The 27502-nt window shown below is 46.9% G+C and overlaps 1 protein-coding gene across 1 annotated transcript in view; it reads right to left on the reverse strand.

The window, feature by feature from the left end:
- The window catches only part of ncor2 (nuclear receptor corepressor 2), a 278572-nt gene that overhangs the window by 113664 nt on the left and 137406 nt on the right, over positions 1-27502 (reverse strand). Inside the window, exons 16-17 of the mRNA XM_078554604.1 lie at positions 24278-24459; positions 15991-16053 (exon numbers count right to left, since the gene is read on the reverse strand). Of these exons, the coding sequence (XP_078410730.1) occupies positions 15991-16053; positions 24278-24459 (245 nt within the window). The remainder of the gene's footprint in view (positions 1-15990; positions 16054-24277; positions 24460-27502) is intronic.

Raw genomic sequence — 27502 nt, forward strand, 5'->3', positions numbered from 1 at the left:
CTTCTTCCCAAATGGAAATAGATTCCCTCAGCTCCAGGTGTAGAGTCCCAGAAGTGAATTAAACAGCTGGAGGACTGATGCTCCCTTTCTAGGGAATACCCTATTCCAATAAACATGGCCCACGCAGAGAGTGAGAGAGAGAGGGTGCGTGGGACAGCACAAGAGCAGGCGAGAGTGAGCGAGCACGGGAGAGAGCACAAAAGCATGCAAGAAAGCACGCGAGAGAGTGTGTGGGCGAGAGAGAGAGAGAGAGAGAGAGGGAGCAGGAGAGAGAGAGAGAGTGAGAGAGAGAGGGAGCAGGAGAGAGAGAGCGGGAGAGAGAGAGCCAGATTGAGAGAGAGAGAGAGAGAGAGAGAAAGCAGATCCCTTTGTATTTCCAATCCCCTCGATTTCGTTCTTGTTATCTGAGATACATGGTATACACCCCAGAGAATTACATACCACAACACATCTACGCGCTCAACAACGGCCTCTCCTGCTTTCCAAGCCTTTGTTTGAAGTTTAGAGACAAGCTTTTAGTGACAGCGTTGACCCTGTGAGAAGATTAGGCTGACACCCTGTGTTCAATGATGCGTGATAAACTCCATTGAACACATGCCCAGTTACTCAGCTGTTTCATAATAATCCCAAAGCCAGTCAGCAGAGAGACAGTGGGCTGACCAACAGCAGGGCCAGTCAGCCAACTGATGCTATTACTATTTGGTGGAGACAAATTATCCATAATCATTACCAAGCTGACCCTAGTCAGCCTGTCCGAATGCAAACTGCTTAATGATGCTGTAGGACCCTGCTCTGACAGCAGCTGAGGAGCCCATGGTGAGACCCTGTCAGCAAGTGAATGATCATGTGCTAACCTAATTTCCCAGAGAGATGGACAAACCAAGAGGCTGACTGACACATATAGTCATATAGCTCATTCTGAAACCAGGGCCTTAAATTTAAATAAAGGAAACTATGAAGGTATGAGAGGCAAGTTGGCAATGGTGGATTGGGAAGATAAATTAAAATTTTGACAGTAGACAGGCAATGCCTAGTATTTAAAGAAGTATTACATGGCCTACAACAAATATACATTCCCCAAAGACACCTAAACCCAACAGGTGTCAATTCCAATAATTGAATGTTGAGGAAGAATGAATCTGAAGCTAGCCTGTGCTTTAAACAGCTTTATTTCCAAGACAAAGTCCCAAACTCTCCCAGTTCCTCCTCACCTCAGTGTTCCAGCTGTCCCCATTTATACTCTTTTGAGTATAACCAATAAACAAAAAAAGCAGATAAATAACAAATGAACAAATCCAATAAGGCAATTTAGGGGAGCAGTTCCTGAAAGGGACACTGTTAACAAAAAGCATAAATCTTAAAGGAAACTTAACAGGTCAAATCATAATGTTGTTGTGAGGGTCAATGATGCCCCAAGCCGCTGTGGTGCCCACTGATCACTGATCACACCTCGTCCCCATTTATACTTTTTTGATTAAGCCAATTAAGCTAAATTAATAAATCAGGGACAAAGTAAAAAGCGGTCCCTTAAAGGGATACTGCAAAAAGACCAAAATCTTAAAGGAAACTTATAAAAATCAAATTAAAATGTGATTGAAGAGGTCAATAATGCACCCCAGTCCCTGCGGTGCCCTAAGGCACAGAGGTTGTCCTCATTTTATAGGTGGACCAATATCCATCACCTGTTTAACAGTGTAATTGCCAGTTAATAACCTGATTGCCATTGGACCTTAACAATGTGATCAATAAGACATTGACAGATTCCCCTCTTTTCTTTTAAAATTAAAAGTTTTGAAAATTCAAGAAAAAATGTTCAAATGTGGGGGAGGCGGTGGCATAGTGGTATTGTCGCTGGACTAGTATTCCAGAGACCCAGGGTAATGCTCTGGGGACCTGGGTTCGAATCCCACCACGGCAGATGGTGAAATTTGAATTCAATAAAAATCTGGAATTAAAAGTCTGATGTCAATTGTTGTAAAAACCCATCTGGTTCACTAATGTCCTTTAGGGGAGGAAATCTGCCATCCTTACCTGGTCTGGCCTACATGTGACTCCAAATCCACAGCAATGTGGCTGACTCTTAAATGCCCTCTGAACAAGGGCAACAAACGCTGGCCTAGCCAGCAACACCCACATCCCATGAAAGAATAAAAAACAACAAAAGGAAACAGAATCAAGTATTTTCCAGCTTCAATGTTTCGCATTATAATTATTAATAAATCCTACATTTTCCTCTTCTTTAAACAAAAAAATATTTTTTTCTTTTATTTCTTTACCATTAAGATATAGATCATTACAAAGCAAAAGAAATATTGGTTTTTCATGTTGTCATTATATCATAAGGCCCCCCATCTCCACTACATCTGTAATTTCTTAGGGCAGGCAATCCTTTTGTAAAACAGTCCATTAGTTTGTGACTTGCATCAACATATCAAATCTTAAGCGATCTCTCTTCTTGACCATTTCTTCTGTGCTGGCTAGGTCTATTCTTAGCCTTTATTCAGTGACACTTTTCGTTGAATGAACATTCTCCCTATGAGGCTGGTTATCCACATAGCATTCTATGGGCTAGGTTTTCTCCGATTGGCCCTTGTATAGTATTTATATCAGTATGTTAGGTAAGTACACCCCCATATTAGCTTCTAATGACGCCAGTGTTTCAGCAGCTAAGGTGCTTTTCACTATCCTTTTTTATTTTCTTCACTTTCCAGGCTAATGGACAACATTTGTCATTCTTTCCCACCAAGATGATGATAAACCCTGCTGTGCTAGAATATCCATCTGGAAGATTGACATGTGAAGCAGCGTTAAAAATGACTAACCTCATATCTTCTGAATCCCCCCAGGCTGGAAACCAGAGTGCACATTTCTCTTAATTTAATTTCTTTAATGTTTCATTTCTCAGAGCTTCCTCAACTGCAGCATTTCATCATAGTACTCAGCTCCAACACATCATAAATAGCGTCAGGCCTAGTCTGAGTGCACAACCAGTTCAACTGCCTAATCAAACTTCTCAATTGGTCTGTTTCTTCCTTGGATGCAGGATCCTCTTTTTGTGAGGATCTGGCCTGATTTATTGGGATGTGATTGACATTTTCTGAATAAAATTGTTGATTCAGTGTCACTCCTGACTTGCTCTGCTTAATGTCAAAGCCTATGTATTTAAAGGCCCCTGAAGCCTGACTTCCAACCTTGAATTCCTTCTTAATTTTTTCAACCACTCATTGCTCAAATTCTACAGAACCTCCCCACAGAAAATCATCAACATGCATCATAAAGATGCCTGCTAGTTTCTCCTTGTGATACCAATAGAACATTGCTGGGTCTGCCTTCATATGAATTAGGAGCATGAATGGCCACTTGGCCCCTCAAGCATGCTCTGCCATTCAATAAGATCATGGCTGATCTGAATGTAACCTCAACCCCACATTCCTGCCAACCTCGATAACCTTTCACCCCCTTGTTAATCAGGAATCTATCTAGCTCTGCCTTAAAAATATTCAAAGACTCTGCTTCCACCACCTTTTGAGGAAGAGAGTTCCAAAGACTCACTACCCTCTGAGAGAAAAATAATATTTCTTCATTCGTCTTAAATAAGTGACCCTTTATTTTTAAACAGTGACCCCTCGTTCTAGATTCTCCCACAAGAGGAAACATCCTCTCCACATCCATAATATAAAGGCAAAATACTGTGCATGCTGGAAATCTGAAACAAAAACAAAAACAAAAAATGCTGGAAAAACTCAACAGGTCTGACAGCATCTGTGGAGAGAAAGACAGAGTTAATGTTTCGAGTCCGTATGACTCTTCTGCAGAGCTGAAGAGTCATATGGACTCAAAACGTTAACTCTGTCTTTCTCTCCACAGCCACCCTGTCAAGACCCCTCAGGGTCTTAAAGGTACCAATTAAGTCACCTTTTACTTTTCTAAATTGCAGTGGATACAAGCCTAACCTGTCCAGCCTTTCCTCATAAGACAAGCTGCCCATTCCTGGTATGTCTAGTAAACCCTCTCTGAACTTCCAACTTCCAGCTTCCAACACATCTTCCTTTAAATAAAGAGAAGAGTACTGTACACAATACTCCAGATGTGGTCTCACCAATGCCCTGTACAACTGAAGCATAACCTCCCTACTTTTATAATAAATTACCCTCACAATAAATGATAATATTCTATTAGTTTTCCTAATTACCTGCTGTACCTCCATACTAACCTTTAGTGATTCATGCACTAGGACACCCAGATCCTTCTGAATCTCAGAGCTCTGCAATCTCTCACCATTTGGAAAATAAGCCTCTTTTTTATTCTTCCTGCCAAAATGAACAATTTCACATTTGCCCACATTATACTCCATTTGCCAGATCTTTGCCCACTCATTTAACCTATCTGTGTCACTTTGTAACCTCCTTACATCTTCTTCACAATTTACTTTCCTACCTACCTTTGTGTTGTCAGCAAATTTAGCAATCATTCCTTCAGTCCCTTCATCCAAGTCACTTATCTAAATTGTAAAAGGTTGTGGCCCCAGCACTGATCCCTCTGGCACACCACTCGTCACATCCTGCCAACCTGATAAAGACCCATTTATGCCAACTCTCTGCTTCCTGTTCGCTAGCCAATCTTCTGCCCATGCCAATATGTTACCCTCTACACCATGAGCTTTTTGAATAAAGGAGTTATATTTGCTATTTTCCAACCGAATGGACACTTCTCTGAATCTAGGGAATTTTGGAAAATTAAAACCAGTGCATCAACTATCTCACTAGCCACTTCTTTCAAGACCTTAGGGTAAAATCCATCTGGACCTGGGGTCCTGCAGCCCCAACAATTTGCTCAATATCACTTCCCTGGTGATTGCAATTTTCCCGAGTTCCTCCCTCCCTTCCATTTCCTGATTTACAGCTATTTGTCCTCTAAAGTGAAGGCTGAAGCAAAATACCTGGTTAATTCTCGAAGAATGTACCCTAACAGTTTGTTTCCCGTGTTGTACAATCACCGGTTTTTCGTCACTGCCTATAACTTTACCAGGTCCTTTCCATTATTTCAGCCCTTCCCTCTTGTAATATACCATGTCTCCTTGATTAAACTGTGTTTCTGATGGCCTCATGCGGTGCCGTAGGGCTCGTTGAATTTTCTTCAAGACCTCAGCTTTAATGAAAGCTTTCCTGCCTGCATGCAAAGCATTCAGGTGAGCAGAAAAAGTGGAGCTAATGGAAACCCCTTCTAGAGCAGGGGGAGCATCTGATAGCACCAAAGGCAACTTTGGATTCCTTCTGTACACCAACTGGTACAGACTGTACCCACCACCCCCCCCCAAACCATTTGCAAAGAGTTCTTTGCGTGCGCCACCCTGGCCAGCGCTGCTTATAATTTGCAATCCAGGTGATTGGCCAGTATTTTATGTAACATGTCATCTCCCACTGCATGATTCCTCTCACACAAACCATTACTGAATGAGACTTTGGCCGCAGTGTGCATAACTACGATATTCAAATTTTCACACATGTCCCAAAATTCCCCATTCGCAAATTCCCCACCATTATCCATCAAGAATTTTGTTTGGTGTTCCTAATCTGGTACCCACCCATTTCTCCATGATCTTGTCAACAAAGGTCTGCTTGTCCTTACCATGTTTTACCATAGAAAGGCTAAATCTGGTCGTCATATCTACCAAGTGTAGCAAACAAATACCCTGACCCTTGATACTTTTTTGTCCATTACCACCACAACATTAAATTCCTTGGCCGGGGCAGACTGACAACAGGGTGTGGCGGTGTCCTTCGATATTTAACACAAATGTCACATTGAGCTGTGACTTGCTCAATCAGGTTGTCGTATTTGTTATCACCCACTCCAGCATCCCACAGGATAGCTTTCAATTTTTGTGATGCTGTGTGTGCAGTTTGTCTATGCAACTTCCAAATAATCATCTTCTTGTCCACAAGACTTTTATCTTGTTAGGAAATAGAGATAGTTTAAGTTCTGAAGAAGAGTCATACGGACTTGATACGTTAACGTTGTCTTCCTCTCCACAGATGCTGTCAGACCTGCTGAGTTTTTCCAGCAATTTTTGTTTTTGTTTCAAATTTCGAGCATCCGCAGTATTTTGCTTCTTAGTTTAAGTAAGTTACATTGGTATTTGTGGGTGTTAGGAATGAGTTTAGCTTTAAAGGTTAAGTTTGATTTGTATTTCTGTATTTTTTTTATTCATTCATGGGATGTGGGCTTCGCTGGCTGGGCCAGCATTTATTGTCCATCCCTAGTTGCCCTTGAGAAGGTGGTGGTGAGCTGCCTTCTTGAGCCGCTGCAGTCCATGTGGTGTAGGTACACCCACAGTGCTGTTAGGGAGGGAGTTCAAGGATTTTGACCCAGTGACATTGAAGGAACGGTGATATATTTCCAAGTCAGGATGATGAGTGACTTATAGGGGAACTTCCAGGTGGTGGTGTTCCCATATATCTGCTGCTCTTGTCCTTCTACATGGTAGTGGTTGTGGGTTTGGAAGGTGCTGTCTAAGGAGCCTTGGTGAATTCCTGCAATGCATCTTGTAGATGGTACACACTGCTGCTACTGTGTGTTGGTGGTGGAGGGAGTGAATGATTGTGGATGTGGTGCAAATCAAGTGAACTGCTTTGTCCTAGATGGTGTCAAGCTTCTTGAGTGTTGTGGGAGCTGCACTCATCCAGGCAAGTGGGGAGTATGCCATCACATTCCTGACTTGTGCCTTGTAGATGGTGGACAGGCTTTGAGGAGTCAGGAGGTGAGTTACTCGTCACACGTTTCCTAGCCTCTGACTTTCTCTTGTAGCCACAGTATTTATATGGCTGCTCCTGTTCAGTTTCTGGTCAATAGTAACCCCCAGGAAGTTGATAGTGAGGGATTCAGTGATGGTAATGCCATTGAACATCAAGGGGCGATGGTTGGATTCTCTCTTGTTAGAGATGGTCATTGCCTGGTGAATGTTACTTGCCACTTTTCAGCCCAAGCCTGGATATTGTCCAGGTCTTGCTGCATTTGGACATGGACTGCTTCAGTATCTGAGGATCTGCGAATGGTGCTGAACATTGTGCAATGATCAGCGAACATCCCCACTTCTGACCTTATGATGGAAGAAAGGTCATTGATGAAGCAGCTGAAGGTGGTTGGGCCTCAGACACTGCCCTGAGAAACTCCTGCAGTGATGTCCTGGAGCTGAGATGACTGACCTCCAACAACCACAACCATCTTCCTTTGTGCTGGGTATGACTCTAACCAGCGGAGAGTTTTCCCCCCCGATTCCCATTGACTCCAGTTTTGCTAGGGCTCCTTGATGCCACATTTGGTCAAATGCTGCCTTGATGTCAAGGGCAGTCACTCTCACCTCACCTCTGGAGTTCAGCTCTTTTGTCCATGTTTGAACCAAGGCTGTAATGAGGTCATGAGCTGAGTGGCCTTGGTGGAACCCAAATTGGGCATCAGTGAGCAGGTTATTGCTCACATATCCGTGTGTTAAGAAAAGTCAAAGGGAGTTTTAATTTCACTTTAAAAAGGCGCCTGCATTTCTATTGAGGTTTTTTATAACTGTAAGTTAAGGTAAACAAACAAGGGTAGAAGAATTGGACTGTTCCTAGCAACAGGGGCCAGAGAGGCAAGTCCCTCCCACAGACACACACACAAGAGAAACAGCAGTTTTGATTTGGAAGCTGTGGAGTTCAGTTAGGTTTTGAGAGTGGCTGCCAGGAGAGACTGGGGCAAAGGGGACAGATAGCCTGTCCCAAGCGAAAGAAAACCCCCAAAATCCAGGGGAGTGGAAGAGGGGAAAGTCCAAAGAAGATCATTTAGTCAAAGGACGGACAGGAACCTGGAAAATGTCCTGTTAAATGAAGTTAAGAGTGAGGGGCAGACAGAAAGGTTCAAGCTTCAGATTTAAGGAGAGAAAAGCTGCAGAAAACAGATTTAAAGCGAGACCAGCTTGCAAGAGGCAAGAAGGTCCAAAGAGACAACTGAAGGTCTGTGACTCTTTGCTATGGGCTTGTGAAGCAGTGATACAGCTGACGGCTGAGCCGGTGAGAGTGTGCATGGAAGACAGCTTGAATGCATGTGGTGACTCAGGGGAGAGGAGCATCAGAAGGAGAGTTTGAAACCCCAGAGGTGAACTTGCAGAAGGCATCTGAGAGAAAGTGTCGGTTTGGGAGAAGATTCCAAGGTGAGGTCTTGGAGAGTGGAGATTGGAAATCCTCATGTGAAAGACGGATTGCAGTGAAACCATTTGGCTCATGGTGTAACAAGCATCTGGGAGGAGTTGAGGAAAGATCCATAGCATCTGAATGAGGTGACATCTGTCACTTGGTTTCAGAGTGTGGTATGTCTGACCACAGGGTGCCAAACCTGTGTATATCTGTAAAGGTATAGTTGTGGGTGAAGGAGTATTGTAATATAAAAGCACAATACTGCAGATGCTGGAAATCTGAAATAAAAACAGAAAATGCTGGAAAAACTCAGCAGGTCTAACACCGTCTGTGGAGAGAGAAAAACAAAGTTAATATTTCGAGTCCATATGACCCTTCTTCAGAGGGGACGGACTCGAAACATTAACTTTGTTTTTCTCTCTCCACAGGAGTATTATAATATAGTTTATCTTTTCTTGTTGAATAAATGTTTTATTTTCTTGTTGAATAAATGTTTTTTTTTGTTAAAAGTTCATCAGCTGACTCCTGTGACTTTGTTCAGTAGCTACTCTTCACTATCTAAACAAACAAATAAAAGTTAGGATCTATCATGCTGGGTTCTACTCTGGGATCAGGCTTGTCCAGGGATTACCTCAGCTGGGGATCATAACAATCTCCAGAAGTTAAGAAGACTACTTGAACTCTTTGACAAGAAATATCTGGCTCCCTGAATGGCAGGCAGTAATGGCCTGACCGAGTAAAAGGTAGATCCACAGTTTTCCCGAACATGATCGCTTTGTCATTCTCCATGTCCAGCTTTATCTGTGCTTTTTTCATCAAAGATCTGCTCAACAATAGAGGTATCTCGCTAGAGACCACATCAGTACTGATAAAGAGACTGATCCCAGCTATCCTGCAAGGGAGGATTATTCTTTTGGAAGACATCAGGGTGTTCTCATCCCCAAACCTGAAGCAGGTGGAGCTTCCACACTCCTTAACCTTCTGCTGATCTGCCTCATCGAGAGGCTCCGGGTAGCAGTTAAGTGAATCCACCCCACAAACTGCGGAAATGCAACCGCTTTCCAAAACTGTCCAGTTGAATGAATCAGCCACCAAAATACTCATCACTGGAATCGAACTCCTAGTGACCAACCTCAATTCCTTCATGGCAGTCGCCATCATCATTTTCAGCCTCGGAAGTATCTGTTTCATGTGTTATTTCAAAAACACAATTCTTTTGTGTTCATTGCGTAGTGATAATTAGAATCGCACCAATAGCACTGATTAACCATTCCTCATGCATTTCTTGGATTCAAGCATCTACAGTCACCATCCCAGACTTGCTTTGTGTCTCAAACTGACCAGAATTACAACCATCTTCAGATCGCCTATCAGCAACCCTGCCTTTGTATTAGAATTTGCAATTATAATTGGCAATGCTCCATAGGGCAGAACTGGAGGAGTGCAGATATCTCGGAGGGTTGTGGTGCTGGAGGAGGTTACAGAGTTAGGGAGACGGGAGTCCATGAAGGGATTCAAAGTCAAGGATGAGAATTTTGAAATCTTGACATTGCTAGACCAGGAGCCAGTGTAGGTCAATGAGCACAGGCGGTGATAGGCCTCCTGTAAGATTAGACATGGGCAGCAGAGTTTTGGGTAACAAGGTTTAGGGAAGAATGTGGGAGACCAACCAGGACAGTCGAATCAAAAGGTAACATAGGCATGAATGAGAGTTTCATGTAGCTGATAAGTTGAGGCAGGGCTGAGTCAGGTAATGTTCCTGTATTAGGAGGTCTTACGGATGGAGAGGGTATGGAGTTGGAAGCTTTAACAAGGATTGTGGCTTTGTAGCGGTTTGATACAATTTGTGGCTTGCTAGGCCATTTCAGCGTCAATCATGTTGGCGTGGGTCTGGAGTCACATGTAGGTAAGGATGACAGATCGCCCCAATGTCACCCTAGATGGGTTTTAACAACAACTGACAAAGGTTTCATCATTAATTCCAGGTTTTTATTGAATTCAAATTCCTGCCGTGGTGAGATTCGAACCCAGGTCCCCAGATCATTACCCTGGGTCTCTGGATTACTAGTCCAGCGACAATACCGCTACGCCATTGCTGAGGTGGCGATCAGTGGCTGCAGAGACAAGATCAGACACCCAGGAACAAATGAAACATTACCGATCCTTCAGGAAGTATTCTTCTCCCCTGAATATTCTGGAGTTGTTTCAATTTAGAAGCACAATATATTTCAATGCTTGGAATGAAAAGCAAACATATTTAACGATGGAATAAAAACAGAAAGTGCTGGAAAACCTCAGCAGGTCTGGCAGCATCTGTGGAGAGAAACAGAGTTAATGTTTCAGGTTAATGAATTTTCTTCAGAACTTAAGGTCATCAGTCTGAATTGTTAACTGTTTCTCTCTCCACAGATGCTGCCAGACCTGCTGAGGTTTTCCAGAATTTTCTGTTTTTATTTCAGATTTCTAGTATCTGCTGTATTTTGCATTTCATCATTTAATTGATGGATTTGAAATTGCATGGTCAAGGCAAACAGGCTGAAGGATTGATATCTTTGCTTCTGTTTAACCAGCTTTAATATTACCCTGAATTCAGCTCAGCTGTTGTCCTGTGTTCTGATTGGATCAGTAGTTAGTGGTTTTAAAGTGCCTCGACTTTGACCTTCATTCTGTTTGTACACGTTCTACTGTGTACTGTTTGTACAAATACCAATGAGCAAACACTTAAATCCAAGCAAGGATGTGTAAAGTAGAAATCTCTGCGAGCAGCATTGTGCCAGCAGTGTGTACCATCTACAAGATGCACTGCAGGAATTCACCAAGGCTCCTTCAACAGCACCTTCCAAACCCATGACCACTACCATCTAGCAGGACAAGGACAGCAGATAGATGGGAACACCATCACCTGGAAGTTCCCCTCCAAGTCATTCACCATCCTGACTTGGAAATATATCGCCGTTCCTTCACTGTCGCTGGGTCAAAATCCTGGAACTCCCTCCCTATAACAGCACTGTGGGTGTACCTACACCACATGGACTGCAGCGGTTCAAGAAGGCAGCTCATCACCACCTTCTCAAGGGCAACTAGGGATGGGCAATAAATGCTGGTCCAGCCAGCGAAGCCCACATCCCGTGAATGAAGGAAAAAAGGAATCGACAACACCTCGAACATGACATCGATGCTCTGACTGAGCTTTAATCACTGTTTCTTCAGTGTTGTTACCAGAATTGTGACGGAATGTTTGGACTGGCTTTTATCTTGAACTCCTCTATTTTCGAGTAGCTGGAGTGTGAGCCAATTTTTGAGAGCAAGATGCACTGATTTAAAATACAACATGTCTTTGCAATGTGAACAGCCTGCTTGTATACAATCCACTATCTGTACTTCAGTGGATTACAAGCATTACTTTTTAAACAGCTGCTCCCTTCTGCAGCTTCTCTGCAACATGAAATGGTTTATAAAATCCTTGGATGAAGAATCAAGAGAACAATGTTATTTCTCACACCAACCAGAGGTGGGAGGTCTGATCTAAGTTTGAATTTGCCAAAGTTCTTCTTGAACAGGCACAAGAGGTCACCTTGTGAAATCTGCCCCAAGGTGGATTCAAACCCACAGGCGTAACCAGTCCCAGCACAGAGTAACCACACACACAACGCTTTTTATCAATCTTCCAGCAAACATACTTTCCCATCTGCACAAAGAGAAATCGTCAGCTCCAAAACAGCACGTCAGGGAATGTCATTCCTGTTTAGGCAAACGATGCAGGCTGGGACATTCTGCCCCTGGCACACTGGGTTCCCAGTGATGGGCACAGTGAACCATTCAAACCTCCACTGACTTCAGCAGCATTGGAAGATCCCAATGCAGGGAGAGTCCGGAAAATACCCCTTTCACTTTCTGAAGTAAGTTATTGGGTGGAGTTTTCTGTGTCTGTTGCCGTCGGGCGTGTTTGGCGGTTTGAGTGGACAATATGGCGCCAAGGCCAAAAATCAGTTTCACGCAGTTGTGAAACTTACCGCCCGTGTAGGCAGGAAAACAAACCGGTGCAGAACACGTCTTGACAAGTGTGACATGCGGAAGTCCAGACTTACCGCCAGGGCCTTGCTCACATCTTGGACATCCGAGGAGCAGGAGATTCTGGAGAATGATAGCAACGGGACCCTGGAGGAACGTCCATGACATACCGGATGGATTCTCATGGACATGGCTCCACCACGAAGCAGCTCACGGAAGGTGGAAGGTCACCAGTGAGGGTCTGCTTCAGGACATCAGAGTCTTGGCCATGGTCTGCTCCAGATGATCGGCGAGGGGCTGGAGAGGAAGGTGTACCAGGGGATGAGGTTGGGAGGGGGAACGATGATATCGGTGGGGGGGCGGGGGGTAAGGTTAGGAGAGGTGAAATGGATGGTGTTGGATTTTTGGGGTCGGGGAGGGGAGTACCAGGGATGAGGGTGTAACAGGGAGAATACGGCAACGGGGAGGTAGGTATCAGGAGGGAGGAAGGTGCTATTAAAGGAGTTCAGAGGGGGGAAGGAGTTCGGGAAGGGTGGGGGAAAGAGTCTGGAGGGGAGAAAAGTCTGGGGGAGGAAGGAGCCCAGAGGGGGGAAGGAGCCCGGGGGTGAGGAAGGAGTAAAGGTTGAGGGGGGGGGGGGGGGGGGGTTGATGTCCAGATGAACATGCAAGGGAGGGATGTGTGAAGTTGATGGCTGCCTCCTGGGGAGTGAACTGAGGGTGGGTGTGGTAGGAGGGAATGGTGAGAATGAGAGAGGGCAGAGTGAGCCGGTCTGCTGGGTGGGTGAGGGTGTGACAGTATCGCTAGAAGGGAAAGCGAGGGTGGTTGGTGGGGACTCGGAGACAGACACTGACCCTGGGGTGGGAAGGAGGAGGGCGGGGAGGTGAATGTGGATGGGGGTGGGAAATTCGGGAAGGTAGGGAACGTGCACATTCACCTGGATATCCCAGAAGGAAAAGGCTTGTGGCTGGTAGATGATGGTGGGGGGGTGGAAGGTGACGCCAGGAGGGGGTAAACTGTGATGAGGAAAGGAAATGGGTGACTGGGGGAGGGGAAAGGACAGGGGAGCTGAAGACAAACCTTCCAAAATTGAAAGTGAATGGACCCTCATGCTGAGTGGGAACGGGTGCTGCAGGGGAGTGTGGTCAGTGGGTGGGCGGAGATGCCGTTCAGCTCAGATGGACAACTGAAAGCAAACCCCAGCGGGCAGCATTGAAAATGCTCGGGACATTGAGGTGAGTTTGATACGTGAAGGATCCGCGTGCGTGGGAGAGTGTTTGCATGAGGTTCCAAAAGACCCTGCCACACACACACACGCTTCTCCCTCCAGAATCACTCGTGGGCCGACTGCGTGCAGCTGAACGGCTAGTGATCGGGGTGGGTGGTGGGAGAGGACTCGCAGAGCCTGTCAATGAAGTTGAAAGACACCATTACACATTAAAGTGAATATATTTTCAGATTATAATGTAAGAAAATGTGTTCACCCATGCAACTGCTTGTGATCAAAAATTCTTAACTTTTCTCAGCCTTAGACTTCTAGGTGCTGCCCTGACATCTGCAGCAGGGGTGGAGACAGCCTGTGCAATGGTTGACCCTGTTGCCTCTGATGCTTTTGGTGTGGGTCCTCTGGAGAGTTGGGGCCTTGGGGGCCCTGACTAACTCTGGTTGTCCTCCTGTGGGACAGCTGCTCCCTCTGTGGTTACAGAGGACGAGGTTGAGGGAGTCACAGGCAAAGGGGGTTGGAGGGAGAGGACAGCCACTGAGGTTCCTGAGGAAATGACCCAGGGGTGTCCAGCTGCCGCTCCTCCTCCCTTTGGGTGCCCAATGGTCCTGGCCTGACTTCTTGAGGGGAAGGAGCACCTGAAGGGACATCGAGGTGCCCCGTTTCCCTCTCGTGTTGCCAATGCAGGGACTCATCCATGGCTCCGCAATGGAGTGCAGGTCTGCACACATCTCCGAGTTCTGCTGTACCAGGGTCTCCATGGCATCCGCCATCCTCCCCATATGGGCACACATGGGCACCATTTCATCAGAGAGCAGGCAGATGCACTCCTCCGAGTCGCGGGCCACTCTGGTGAGGGTTTCCAACAGCTGTATGTGATGTTCCCCCACCTTCTGCTGACTCTCCACGATGAGTTGGAAGGCCAAATCCAGGGGCTCATCATCTGACTCGGACCTCACAGATGCCTCTTCCCCAGCAGCTCTCCGAGTGTCGGGGAGCTCGGCTGAACCTGCCTCCTCCTGCTGAGGACAGGTGTCCGTGCAGTAACCACCAGATTGTGAACCCGAGCCTGCTCTAGATCTAGGTCCCTCCGAGGTGTGTGTCTCTGTGCTGGTGGAGGGTGTGGGTAAGCGCTGTGAGGGGTCTTCCAGGCTGCTTATTTCCAGCTCCTCAATGGAGGAGGTGGCCCCTTGGCTGGAGGTGAGGATGTGGATGGAGCTGAGGGACTGATTGGCTGAGGGTGTCGGTCGCTTGGCAGAGCTCCCTGTGAACCAAAGTAGAGATAATGAGTGCCTGGCAGCAGAGTGAGAGAACTCACGTTGTGTTGAGAGAGGCATGATGTGGTACAGGATCCTCACGTGGGTGTTCACCGCTGACCTCACCGTCACCACAGGCAGGGTCCACATTCTCACCAGTCAGCACAATGGTCGCTCCTCAAAGTGAGTGAGGAGCCTAATGTGGGCCATTCCACCCTCGGCCTGGGACCTCTCCCTGTTGTTGTGAGCCAGCTTCTCCTGCCTGGAAACAGATGGAGAGAGTGTGAGCAGGACACATGGCCCTGTGTGGAATGTTTGTGTGGTGAGCGGAGCCGTGGACAGGATGAGGACTCGAGCTCCAGAGGATATGAACCTGATGGAGATGAGAGGGTGTGTGAGAGAGTTCTTGGTGTTGTCCCTTGATGTGATGGGTTTGTGAGTGTGTGAGCTGAGAGTGATGAGAAGAGTGACTTACCCTGGCGGAACAGAGGAGTTCATCCTGTAGTGTCGCTGGGTGGCTGTCCTCCTTTGCAGGGCATTGGTGCTGACCACCACTGCCACTGCCTCCCATGCTGGATTGGTGGCCTTGCTTGCTGGCCTTTGCCCAGAGTAGAGTTAGAGGACATCACGGTGGGGTCTCCACTGGGTCCAGCAGTCGCTAAATCTGGGAGCAGCATGTTTCCTCCCTTTGGCAGCCATCAGTTCCCAGCAGCTTCCTATCCCTTGGAGAGTGCTCGCTCTGTGCAGGGGGGGCCTTTAGATATGGTGCTCAGTTTACCGAAGGCTTGAGGTGACAGCGAGGCAGGTGAATGAGAGGAAGCCCCTTCAGTGACCGGGCATGTTTCCCAGGAATGCATGATAAATGAAGCGGGATTGGGATGATAACGGCGTGAAAAGCTGTTATTGCAGCCAACAGGAGAAACATCCTTTTACCCGCCTGCTACCGCATTTTATGCAAATCTGGGATGTTTCCACCAATTGTTTCATGTGATGGTGTCTCAGTTTGAAAGCTGTTTTCCTCCTTTCAGAATCCAACTGTCTGCTGAATGTCAGCCTACGTTTAGACACATTTACCCATATACAGCTGATACAAACGGGCACATTTCGACTTTCAATAATCTCCCTGGAAAAACAACACACAATCCAAACACATCAGCTGAAAGAATCTTCACTTTTGAAGAGTTTTCATTGAGTATTCAGAACGATGAAGTAAAATGCTGTTTCCAAGTCTCTCTACACAAATCACATGAATGTATAAGCTGAACTGTAAATGAACCAGCATGAATCGAACTGCAAATGTAGCAAAGCGTTCTGCAAAACAAAGGAATCACAAACCTTTTTTAGCGACTTCCATTTCTTCCTCTGTCCAGCGAGAACTTTCAACTGGCTCCGAAGATGCTGCAAGGAAAGTTTCACAACCTTTATTCCAAGAAATCCACAAATGACAAAGGTCGATTTTCACGCATGCATTAGCTGCAGGACATCTCTGCTCAGATATCACTGAGCCTCACATCAACTTCCAGCCCCACCTACAACCATTTCCCTGCACCGCCACAAGCCCTCCTAATCCTGATGTTGGTTCCTGCAATAGTGCCAATTGTGAAACACTGCAGAATTGCTGAATGACTCAAACCGCGATATGAAATCAAACTCTCTTCCCTCAGTGCTGTGAGAATTCAAACAACACCTGTGTCTTAAATCTTGCACCAGTGAATCTGTTGGTGTTGGGTTTAGGAAGGTGACTCTGATCCAGCAGTCAGACACTGCAATGAACTTGATCCATTGGAGGAAGCAGATGGCAGGTGAGATTGTTATTTAGTCAAACTGATAGATTCTCCTTTAAAACCACCCTAAAAACATTTATTTTAAAGTGTAAATGTTAAAAAGCTATCATCATACCCTGCAGGGACTGCACTATGCATCCTGCACAGCCTGCTGTTATCCTTATTCATTACAACTTAATCTCAGTGGGGTTCCTCAGTTTGATTTCCATATCCTATTGAGGAGCAGAGTTATCCTTCACATCAGCTTTACCTCTGATCCCCAGCTTCAGTACCTGGTGTTTAAAGATATCAGCGAGGCTGTCTCTGAGACCTCTCCTTTGTCTTTTCTTTAAAGGATATATTTTAACCTCAGTTATAGTGTGAAACAGCACAGAAACAGACTCTTTGGCCCATCATGTTCATGCCGGCTATCAAGCACCTATCTATTCTAATCCCATTTTCCAGCACTTGGCCCATAGCCCTGTATGCTCTGGCGTTTCAAGTGTTCATCTAAATACTTATTAAACGTTGTGAGGGTTCCTGCCTCTACCACCCCCTCAGACAGTGAGTTCCAGATTCCAGCCACCCTCTGGGTGAAAAAATATTTCCTCAAATCCCCTCTAAACCTTCTGCCCCTTACCTTAAATCTATGCCACCTGGTTATTGACACCTCCGCCAAGGGGAAAAGTTTCTTCCTGTCTACCCAATCTATGCCGCTCATAATTTTGTATACCTCTATCAGGTCCCCCTTCAGCCTTCTCCACTCAAAGGAAAACAACCCTAGCCTATCTAGTCTCTCTTAATAGCTGAAACGCTCCAGCCCAGACAACATCCTGGTAAATCTCCTCTGCACCCTCTCCAGTGCAATCACATCCTTCCTATTGTGTGGCGACCAGAACTGCACACAGTGCTCCAGCTGTGGTCTAACTAGCATTTTATACAGTTCCAACATAACCTCCCTGCTCTTATATTCTATGCCTTGGCTAATAAAGGCAAGTATCCCATATGCCTTCTTAACCACCTTATCTACCTGTGCTGCTGCCTTCAGGGATCTATGGACATGTAGACCAACGTACCTATGATCCTCTATACTTCCTAGGGTCCTACCATTGTGTATTCCCTTGCCGTGTTAGTCCTCCCAAAATGCAACACCTCACACTTCTCAGGATTAAATTACATTTGTCCCTGCTCTGCCCATCTTACCAGCCCATTGATATCATCCTGTAATCTAAGGCTTTCCTCCTCACTATTTACGACACCACCAATTCTCATATCATGTGAACTTACTGATCATACCTCCTATATTCACGTCTAAATCATTAATGTACACTACAAACAGCAAGGTTCCCAGCGCCGATCCCTGCGGTACACCACTCGTCACAGGCTTCCAATCGCAGAAACAACCTTCAACCATCACCCGCCGCCTCCTGCCACTAAGACAATTTTGGATCCAAATTGCCCTGGATCCCATGGGCTCTTACATTCATGGCCATTCTCCCATGCGGAACCTTGTCAAAAGCCTTACTGAAGCCCATGTAGACTACATCAACTGCACTACCCTCATCTACACAACTAGTCACCTCCTCGAAAAATTCAATCAAATTTGTTAGACATGATCTCCCCTTGACAAAGCCATGCTGACTATCCCTGATTAATCCCTGCCTCTCCAAGTCCCTCAGAATTTTTTCCAATAGTTTCCCTACCACTGATGTTAGACTCACTGGCCTGTAATTACCTGGTTTATCCTGACTACCCTTCTTGAATAATGGTACCACATTCGTGTCCTCCAGTCCTTTGGCACCTCGCCTGTGGCCAGAGAGGATTTGAAAATTAGTGTCAGAGCCCCTGCAATCTCCTTGCTTGCCTCACACAGCAGCCTGGGATACATCTCATCTGGTCCTGGGGATTTATCCACATTTAAGCCGCTAAAACCATTAATACTCCTCCCTTGCAATGCTAATTTGTTCAAGTATATCACAGTCCCCCTCCCTGATTTCTACACCTACATCATCCTTCTTTATAGTGAACACAGATGAAAAGTAATAATTTAAAACCTCACCTACGTCCTCTGGCTCCACGCACAGATTGCCACTTTGGTCCCTAATGGGCCCTACTCTTTCCCTGGTTATTCTCTTGCGCCTAATATATTTATAAAATGCCTTGGGATTTTCCTTATTTTGCTCACCAGTGTTTTTTCATGCCCCCTCTTCACTCTCCTAATTACTTTTTAAAGTACCCTCTACACTTTCTATTTTCCTCTAGGGCTTCCGCTGTCTTCAGCCCTCTGTATCTGCCATAAGCCTCCTTTTTTCCCCTTATCCAATCCCCTATAACCCTTGACATCCAGGGTTCCCTGGACTTGTTGGTCCAATCTCTTCACCTTTACAGGAACATGTTGGCCCTGAACTCTCACTATTTTCTTTTTGAATGGCCCCGACTGGTCTGATGTAGACTTTCCTACAAGTAGCTGTTCCCAGTCTAATTTGGCCAGGTCCTGTCTTATCATATTGAAATCAGCTTTCCCTCAATTCATGACCTTTATATCCGGCCGATCTTCGTCCTTTTCTATAACTACCTTAAATCTTAGGGTTATGGTCACTGTCCCCGAAATGCTCCCCCACTGACACTTTTACCACTTGCCCAGCTTCATTCCCTAAGATTAGGTCCAGTATTGCCCCTTCTCTTGTAGGACTTTCTACATGCTGGCTCAAAAAGCTCTCCTGGGTGCACTTTAACAATTCCCCCTTCTAAGCCTTTCACACTAAGGCTATCCAAGTTAATACTGGGGAAGTTGAAATCCCCTATTACTATTACCCTATTATTTTGACACTTCTCTGAGATTTGCCTACATATCTGCTCCTCTATCTCCCCCTGACTGTTTGGGGGCCTACAGTACACTCCCAGCAAAGTGATTACTCCCTTTTTGTTTTTAAGTTCTACCCATATGGCCTCATTTGAGGAACCTTCTAAGATACCATTCCTCCTTACTGAGCTAATTGACTCCTTGATCAATTGTGCAATGCCACCTCCTCTTTTACACCCCACCCCCCTGTCACGCCTGAAGGTTCTATGCCCTGGTATATTGAGTGCCAGTCCTGCCCTTCCCTCAACCATGTCTCTGTGATAGCAACAATATCATATTCCCATGTGTTAATTAACACCCTCAATTCATCTGCCTCACCTGTAAGACTCCTTGTGTTAAAATAGATACAATCCAGCCTTGCATTATTCCCTTGTGCCTTAACAGGTCTACATTAGCTCTGCTTTCGAGACTGACTTAGTTTCTCTTCTCTATTTGGCTGTGCATCACCCCCTACTGTACCTCCACTATGTATCCCATACCCCTGCCAAAGTGGTTTAAACCTCCCCCCAACAGCCACTAGCAAACCTCCCCGCAAGGATGTTGGTCCTGTTTGGTTCAGGTGCACTGAGTCTGACTTGTACAGGCCCCGCCTTTGCCAGAAACAGACCCAGTGATCCAGGAAACTAAAGCTCTCCCTCCTGCACCATCTCGTCAGCGACACATTCATCCTCTCTATCCTCCTATTCCTATACTCACATGATACAGGGAGTAATCCAGAGATTACCACCTTTGAGGTCCTGCTTTTCAATCTGCTACCTAGCTCCCTAAATTCTTGTTGCAGAACCTCATCCCTCTTTCTAGCTATGTCGTTGGTACCAATGTGAACCATGACCTCTGACTGTTCGCCCTCCTCCTTCAGAATACCCTGCAGCCGTTCTGTGACATCCTTGACCCTGGCACCAGGGAGGCAACACATCCTGGAGTCACGTCTACAGCCGCAGATACGCCTGTCTGCACCCTTCACTATCAAGTCTCCTCCCACTATTGCTCTTGCACTCTTACTCCTCCCCTCTTGTGCAGCTGAGCCACCCACAGAGCCATGAACTTGGCGCTGGCTACACTCTCCAGAGGAACCTTCACCCTGACCGTTTTCTAACACAGAAAAACAGTTCCTGAGCGAGATGCACTCTGGGGTTTTCCTGACTACCTGCCTGCCTCCCTTCTTCTGACTGGTGGTCACCCATTCCCTCTCTGACTGCACTTCCTTAAGAGTGACCGTATCTAAAAACGTGCTATCCACGTAAATCTCAGGCTCATGGACGCTCCACTGTGTCTCCAGCTGACACTCAAACTCCGAAACCCATTGCTCAAGCTGGTCAAACTGGTGGCACTTCCTACACATGTGGTCACCCAGACTGCAAGGAGTGTCTAAGGATTCCCACATGCTGCAGGCTGTAAAACACACGGGACTGAGCTCCCTTGCCATACTTTTTGTTGGTGAGTTCACAGTGCTGCTACCTTTGCTATTTCGTTCCAATCTTTTCTACCCCTTTTCTCTGACTCTGGCTTCCTAATCATCTCCCATGACAGGATGGTGAGACTGTGAGTTCAAGGGTACTACTCTCTTCAACTCCCTCCTAAACCTCTCATTGCCGTCTTCTCTGACCTGTCTCTTCAGGTGAGCTCCCAGCTTCTCTCCTCATTTTTTTTTTTGTTATTAATTCATGGGATGTGGGCTTCGCTGGCTGGGCCAGCATTTATTGTCCATCCCCAGTTGCCCTTGAGAAGGTGGTGGTGAGCTGCCTTCTTGAGCTGCTGCAGTCCACGTGGTGTAGGTACACCCACAGTGCTGTTAGAGAGGGGGTTCCAGGATCTTGACACAGCGACAGTGAAGGAACGACGATATATTTCCAAATGAGGATGTTGAATGACTTGGAGGGGAACTTCCAGGTGGTGTTGTTCCCATCTATCTGCTGCCCTTGTCCTTCTAGATGGTATTGGTCATGGGTTTGGAAGGTGCTGTCTAAGGAGCCTTGGTGAATTCCTGCAGTGCATCTTGTAGATGGTACACACTGCTGCTACTGTGCGTCAGTGGTGGAGGGAGTTTATGTTTGTGGATGGGGTGTCAATCAAGCGGGGCTGCTTTGTCCTGGATGGTGTCAAGCTTCTTGAGTGCTGTGGGAGCTGCACTCATCCAGGCAAGTGGGGAGTATTCCATCACACTCCTGACTTGTGCCGTGTAGGTGGTAGACAGCCTTTGGGGAGTCAGGAGGTGAGTTACTCGCAACAGGATTCCTAGCCTCTGACCTGCTCTTGTAGCCACAGTATTAATATGGCTAGTCCAGTTCAGTTTCTGGTCAATGGTAACCCCCAGGATGTTGATAGTGGGGGATTCATTGATGGTAATGCCATTGAACGCCATGGGGCAATGGTTAGATTCTCTCTTGTTGGAGATGGTTATTGCCTGGCACTTGTGTGGCACGAATGCTACTTGCCACTTGTCAGCCCAAGCCTGGATATTGTCCAGGTCTTGCTGCATTTGGACATGGTCTGCTTCAGTATCTGAGGAGTCGTGAATGGTACTGAACATTGTGCAATCATCAGCGAACATCCCCACTTCTAATCTTATGATGGAAGAAGGTCAATGATGAAGCAGCTGAAGATGGTTGGGCCAAGGACACTACCCTGAGGAACTCCTGTAGTGATGTCCTGGAGCTGAGATGACTGACCTCCAAAAACCACAATTATGTTCTTTTGTACCAGGTATCACCCCAAACAATGGAGAGTTTTCCCCCCGATTCCCATTGACTCCAGTTTTGCTAGGGCTCCTTGATGCCACACTCGGTCAAATGCTGTCTTGATGTCAAGGGCAGTCACTCTCACCTCGCCTCAGGAGTTCAGCTCTTTTGTCCATGTTTGAACTAAGGCTGTAATGAGGTCAGGAGTTGAGTGGCCCTGGCGGAACCCAAACTGGGCATCAGTGAGCAGATTATTGCTGAGCAAGTGCTGCTTGATAGCACTGTTGGTGACCCCTTCCATCACTTTACTGATGATTGAAAGTAGACTGATGGGGCGGTAATTGGCCGGATTGGATTTGTCCTGCTTTTTCTGTACAGGACATACCTAGGCAATTTTCTACATTGCCAGGAGTTGCCAGTGTTGTAGCTGTACTGGAACAGCTTGGCTAGGGGCGCGGCAAGTTCTGGTGCACAAGTCTTCAGTACTATTGTTGGAATATTGTCAGGGCCGATAGCCTTTGCAGTATCCAGTGCCTTCAGCCGTTTCTTGATTTCATGTGGAGTGATTGAATTGGCTGAAGACTGGCATCTGTGATGCTGGGGACCTCCGGAGGAGGCCGAGATGGATCATCCACTCTGCACTTCTGGCTGTAGATCCCTGCAAATGCTTTAGCCTTATCTTTTGCACTGATTTGCTGGGCTCCTCCTTCCTTGAGGATGGGGATATTTGTGGAGCCTCATCCACCAGTGAGTTGTTTAATTGTCCATCACCATTCACCACTGGATGTGGCAGGATTGCACATCTTAGATCTAATCCATTGGTTGTGGGTCCACTTAGCCCTGTCTATCACTTGCAGCTTAGGCTGTGCTGTAGCTTCACTGGGTTGACACCTCATTTTTAGGTGTGCCTGGTGCTGCTCCTGGCATGCCCTCCTGCACTCTTCATTGAACCAGGGTTGATCCCCTGGCTTGATGGCAATGGTAAAGTGGGGGATATGCCGGGCCATCAGGTTACGGGTTGTGTTCAAGTACAATTCTGCTGCTGCTGATGGCCCACAGTGCCTCATGGATGCCCAGTCTTGAGTTGGTAGATCTGTTTGAAATCTGTCCCATTTAGCACAGCGGTAATGTCACACAACACGATGGAGGGCATCCTCAATGTGAAGGTGGGACTTCGTCTCCATAATGACTGTGTGGTGGTCACTCCTACCGATACTATCATGGACAGATGCATCTGCGGCAGACAGGTTGGTGAGGATGAGGTCAAATATGTTTTTCCCTCTTGTTGCTTCCCTCACCACCTGTTGCAGACCTAGTCTAGCAGCTATGTCCTTTAGGACTCAGCCAGCTCGGTCAGTAGTGGTGCTACCTAGCCACTCTTGGTGATGGACATTGAAGTCCCCCCACCCAGAGTATATTCTGCACCCTTGCCACCCTCAGTGCTTCCTCCAAGTGATGTTCAACATGGAGGAGCACTGATTCATCAGCTGAGGGAGGGCGGTATGTGGTAATCAGCAGGAGGTTTCCTTGCCCATGTTTGACCTGATGCCATGAGACTTCATGGGGTCCGGAGTCAATGTTGAGGACTCCCAGGGCAACTACCTCCTGACTGTATACCATTGTGCTGCCACCTCTGCTGGGTCTGTCCTGCCAGTGGGACAGGAGATACCCAGGGATGGTGATGGTGGAGTCTGGGACATTATCTGTAAGGTATGATTCCGTGAGGATGACTATGTCAGGCTGTTTTGGCACTAGCCCCCAGATGTTACAGGGCTGAGTTTGCTGTTGTCATTTCGATGACGGGTGGTCCGTCCGGGTTTAATTCCTTTTTTGAGGCTTTGTAGCGGTTTGAGCACATAGATGTGGGTCTGTAGGCCAGACTGGGTAAGGACGGCAGATATCCTTCCCTAAAGGGCATTCGTGAACCAGATGGGTTTATATAACAATCAACAATGGTCATCATTAGACTTTTAATTCCTGGTTTTTTATCGATTTGAAATTCCATCATCTGCCATGGTGAGGTTTGAACCCGGGTCCCCCGAGCATTACCCCGGGTCTCTGGATTACTGGTCTGGCGATAATACCAATACGCCATCGCCTCCTCTCCCTCATCCCTCTCTCCCTCACCTGCTCTTTGTTTTGCAACATTTGGGACATTTTCAACACTGATTGAAGTTGTATTAAGGGCTGCTCAGCTTTTCTGTAAACATGATCTACAAGTGAATGTTTGTAATTGTCAATTAAGTTCCTGCAATCCTTAAACTAAGCAGGTGATGATGGCTGCCTCGGATCAGCGTCCGGTATACGAGTGGACTCACCCATTTCTGCTGTCTGTGGAGGTACTGTTTCCTCCTGACTGGTTTCATTGACCATGGATCTTGTTATCCGTCCCTTGCGCCTTCCTTGGCTATTGGCTGTTTGACGGCCTCTGGATGCTGAAACTTCCTTTTCTTCATTCTCCTCTGCTGATGTATCGCCACTCTTTTCTTTCTCCTTCTCCCTGAGGAAGCACAAAGAAATGATGGTTTCACATTAACAAGATTTCCTACAGCTGGTACAAAACTGGCCACCAGCAAGGTGTTTGGTAGTTAGTGCCTGATTCACCTTTCCCTGGAACTATCTTGCTGAATCATTCGAGTCAATGGTCAAGGTAGAAAAAGCACAGAGATCAGGGTCAAAACATCAAGCACCCTTTCCTTCAAAACTTGACCCGTTCTGGTTTGTGTTAGGGATCCAGCAACATTTGCTGATTCCCTGGCAATCTTAGTATCCTGAATAAATGTCCCATTTCAAAACAACTGAGCTCCCAATGCCAGCTTTAGAACAGGCAGACCAAGATGTGAAAGGGGACCATGCGAATTGAGAGGAATAATTGGAGGAACCATCTACCATATTCTACCACAATCTGTGACCTCAGAGCTGGGAGGATATCACAAGGAAACCATTGTCCATTTGGCTGCCTTGTTCCATTGATGGTGTCTGCAGCTTTCACACAATCTCTACCTCTCACAATAACTGGAGATATTCTCCCAGGGCCTTTCTCCATTGTGTAGCTCCCAAAACAGCCACTGAAACTGGGTAGTGGAAAGGAGATCATGACCACTGCAAGCCTCCTTGAAATAATTCAGCGACGTTTTAAACTTTGTTAACTTGGTTAAGAAGTTTCAATTTCAGGTGTTTTAAAATTTTTTTTAGTAGCAACGGCTAGAAACATAATTAAATATAAAATATAATTAAATAATTGGGCGGCTTCGAGAGAGAGGCGAGTTCATGTGTGGAATCTACACTATCTGCTCTCCACAGCAGTTGACCCCTCAGACAGTGCAGTGCTCTCTCAGTACTGACCCTCCGATAGCGCAGCACTCCCTCAGTACTGACCCTCCGACAGTGCAGCACTCCCTCAGCACTGACCCTCCGACGTGTAGCATTCACTCAGTACTGACCCTCTGACAGTGCATCACTCCCCTCAGTACTGACCCTCTGACAGTGCTGCACTCCCTCAGTACTGACCGTCTGACGGTGCAGCGCTCTCTCAGTACTGACCCTCCGACAGTGCAGCACTCCCTCAGTACTCACCCTCTGACAGTGCAGCGCTCCCTCAGTACTGACCTTCCGACAGTGCTGCACTCCCTCAGTACTGACCCTCTGACAGTGCAGCGCTCTCTCAGTACTGACCCTCCGACAGTGCAGCACTCCCTCAGTACTCACCCTCTGACAGTGCAGCGCTCCCTCAGTACTGGCCCCCCGACAGTGCAGCACTCCCTCAGTACTGATCCTTGGACAGTGCAGCACTCCCTCAGTACTGATCCTTGGACAGTGCAGCACTCCCTCAGTACTGACCCTCCGACAGTGCAGCACTCCCTCGGTACTGACCCTCCGACAGTGCGGCACTCCCTCAGTACTGACCCTCCGACAGTGCAGCACTCCCTCAGTACTGACCCTTGGACAGTGCAGCACTCACTCGGTACTGACCCTCTGACAGTGCAGCACTCCCTCAGTACTGACCCTCCGACAGTGCAGCACTCCCTCAGTACTGACCCTCCAACAGTGCGGCACTCCCTCAGTACTGACCCTCCGACAGTGCAGCACTCCCTCAGTACTGACCCTCCGACAGTGCAGCACTCCCTCAGTACTGACCCTCCGACAGTGCAGCACTCCCTCAGTACTGACCCTCCGACAGTGCAGCACTCCCTCAGTACTGACCCTGTGACAGTGCGGCACTCCCTCAGTACTGACCCTCCGACAGTGCAACACTCCCTCAGTACTGACCCTCTGACAGTGCAGCACTCCCTCAGTACTGACCCTCCGACAGTGCAGCACTCCCTCAGTACTGACCCTCTGACAGTGCAGCACTCCCTCAGTACTGACCCTCTGACAGTGCGGCACTCCCTCAGTACTGACCCTCCGACAGTGCGGCACTCCCTCAGCACTGACCCTCTGACAGTGCAGCACTCCCTCAGTACTGACCCTCTGACAGTGCAGCACTCCCTCAGTACTGACCCTCTGACAGTGCGGCACTCCCTCAGTACTGACCCTCTGACAGTGCAGCACTCCCTCAGTACCGACCGTCTGACAGTGCGGCACTCCCTCAGTACTGACCCTTGGACAGTGTGGCACGTATCCGGCTTCAGAGAATCCTTAAAGTGCTGGTGTTGTATTAGTTTTTGGCTTCTGATTTCAATGCTCCTGCAATCATTGCCACTCTGAGGTGGAGCTGTCTATTTGTTTGAATGTGGTGTAAAAAGGCATTAATAAGAGTAAAAAGCAAAATACTGCAGATACTGGAAATCTGAAATAAAAACAGAAAATGTTGGATATACTCAGCAGCTCTGGCAGTATCTGTGGAGACAGAAACCGAGTTCAGGTTTGACCTTAATGACCTTATGGAAGAACCACATAGTCCATCAGATTTTCCACAAGTCTTCAGCATCACAGGAAGTGCAGTTCATTTAAAGCTACATGAAGCAGACCCTGAACTGCAGAAATAGGTTAGTCAGATTGCCAGGCAGGGTGCAGTGTTAGGACTCTTAAACCAGGCCCAAATTGCAGGAAAACTATTGGCATTTGAAGACATTTAGCCTCTTGAAGTAAAATGCATTTTTTATGATTGAATCTTATGTTTGATTCTCTTTCAGGTAGGGAGGCATTAATGAAGCTGCACTGAAGCCAAGAGCAGAATGAATTAGCTTTCAGAGATCCAAGGGAATGTTTGGGAATTTCCCGTGTTGTGACAATCAGGTCTCAGACAGAGATCCATTCCTACATTCCCTCCTAACCAAGGGCGATAGGGAAGTAGAACAAATAGGCAGAGAGGAGCCTGATCTTGGATAAGCGGCACATTCAGAAAGAGCTGGTTTAATATCTGTGGGAAGGGATTTGCAGGGATGTCAATGACCCTGCTGGAAACTTGGGTCCCTCAGTGACAGGGAGCAACAGGAGGGCGTGGGGAATAGGGAATGCATGAGGGAAGGGTCAGACACGGAAGTTCCATGGAGTGGGACTGAATGGCTTTATCCATCGTTAGATGGAGCCCGGGCAGGAGT

The sequence above is a fragment of the Cetorhinus maximus genome, chromosome 12 (assembly GCF_964194155.1).
Source record: "Cetorhinus maximus chromosome 12, sCetMax3.hap1.1, whole genome shotgun sequence".
NCBI classification, from domain to species: domain Eukaryota; kingdom Metazoa; phylum Chordata; class Chondrichthyes; order Lamniformes; family Cetorhinidae; genus Cetorhinus; species Cetorhinus maximus.